At 35.6% G+C, this 556-nt stretch overlaps 1 protein-coding gene across 1 annotated transcript in view; it reads right to left on the reverse strand.

Moving 5' to 3' along the window:
- Positions 1–12: 12 nt before the first annotated feature.
- LOC107661049 (protocadherin alpha-C2-like) overlaps positions 13–556 on the reverse strand; it is a gene marked incomplete at its 3' end in the record, with an annotated part of 1,579 nt that continues 1,035 nt past the window's right edge. The window contains exon 2 of the mRNA XM_016450485.1: positions 13–543. Coding sequence (XP_016305971.1) covers positions 13–543 — 531 coding nt within the window. The remainder of the gene's footprint in view (positions 544–556) is intronic.

Genomic DNA, 556 nt, shown 5'->3' on the forward strand with positions numbered 1-556 from the left:
CGGTTCTGAAACTAATAATTCATAATAATTATCAGACGATTCTTTTAGCGCGAAAGGTAAATCATCTGAAATATGAATATCTACCTGCCCATTTTCGCCTGAGTCTTTATCACTCACACTAACAACTGCAATTACTGTATTTACAGGTACATCCTCTTTCACTGGACTCTGAAATGACTTAATCGAAACTTTTGGATGATTGTCATTCATGTCAGTAATTATAATGGATAATTTACATTGACCTGATAATGGATGAGTTCCTTTATCTGATGCTATAACCTCCATATCGTAAATTCTAAAGTCTTCATAATTAACCATCTCCTTCACTCTAATTTCACCACTATCAGGATTTAAACTAAACGCTTTCTGTGTCTTCTCTGATGTATACAGACTAAATGAATACACAAGGTCAGCATTAGAACCCTCATCTAGATCTGTTGCATTTAATTTAACAACCAGGCTGCCTATGGGTGAGTTTTCAGTTAAATTGATGGTGTAGCTCTCCTGATCAAATTTAGGGGCGTTGTCATTTGTATCCAACACCCGAACGATGATA

Source organism: Sinocyclocheilus anshuiensis, unplaced genomic scaffold, assembly GCF_001515605.1.
Source record: "Sinocyclocheilus anshuiensis isolate Anshui unplaced genomic scaffold, SAMN03320099.WGS_v1.1 scaffold20712, whole genome shotgun sequence".
In the NCBI taxonomy this organism is placed as follows: Eukaryota; Metazoa; Chordata; class Actinopteri; order Cypriniformes; family Cyprinidae; genus Sinocyclocheilus; species Sinocyclocheilus anshuiensis.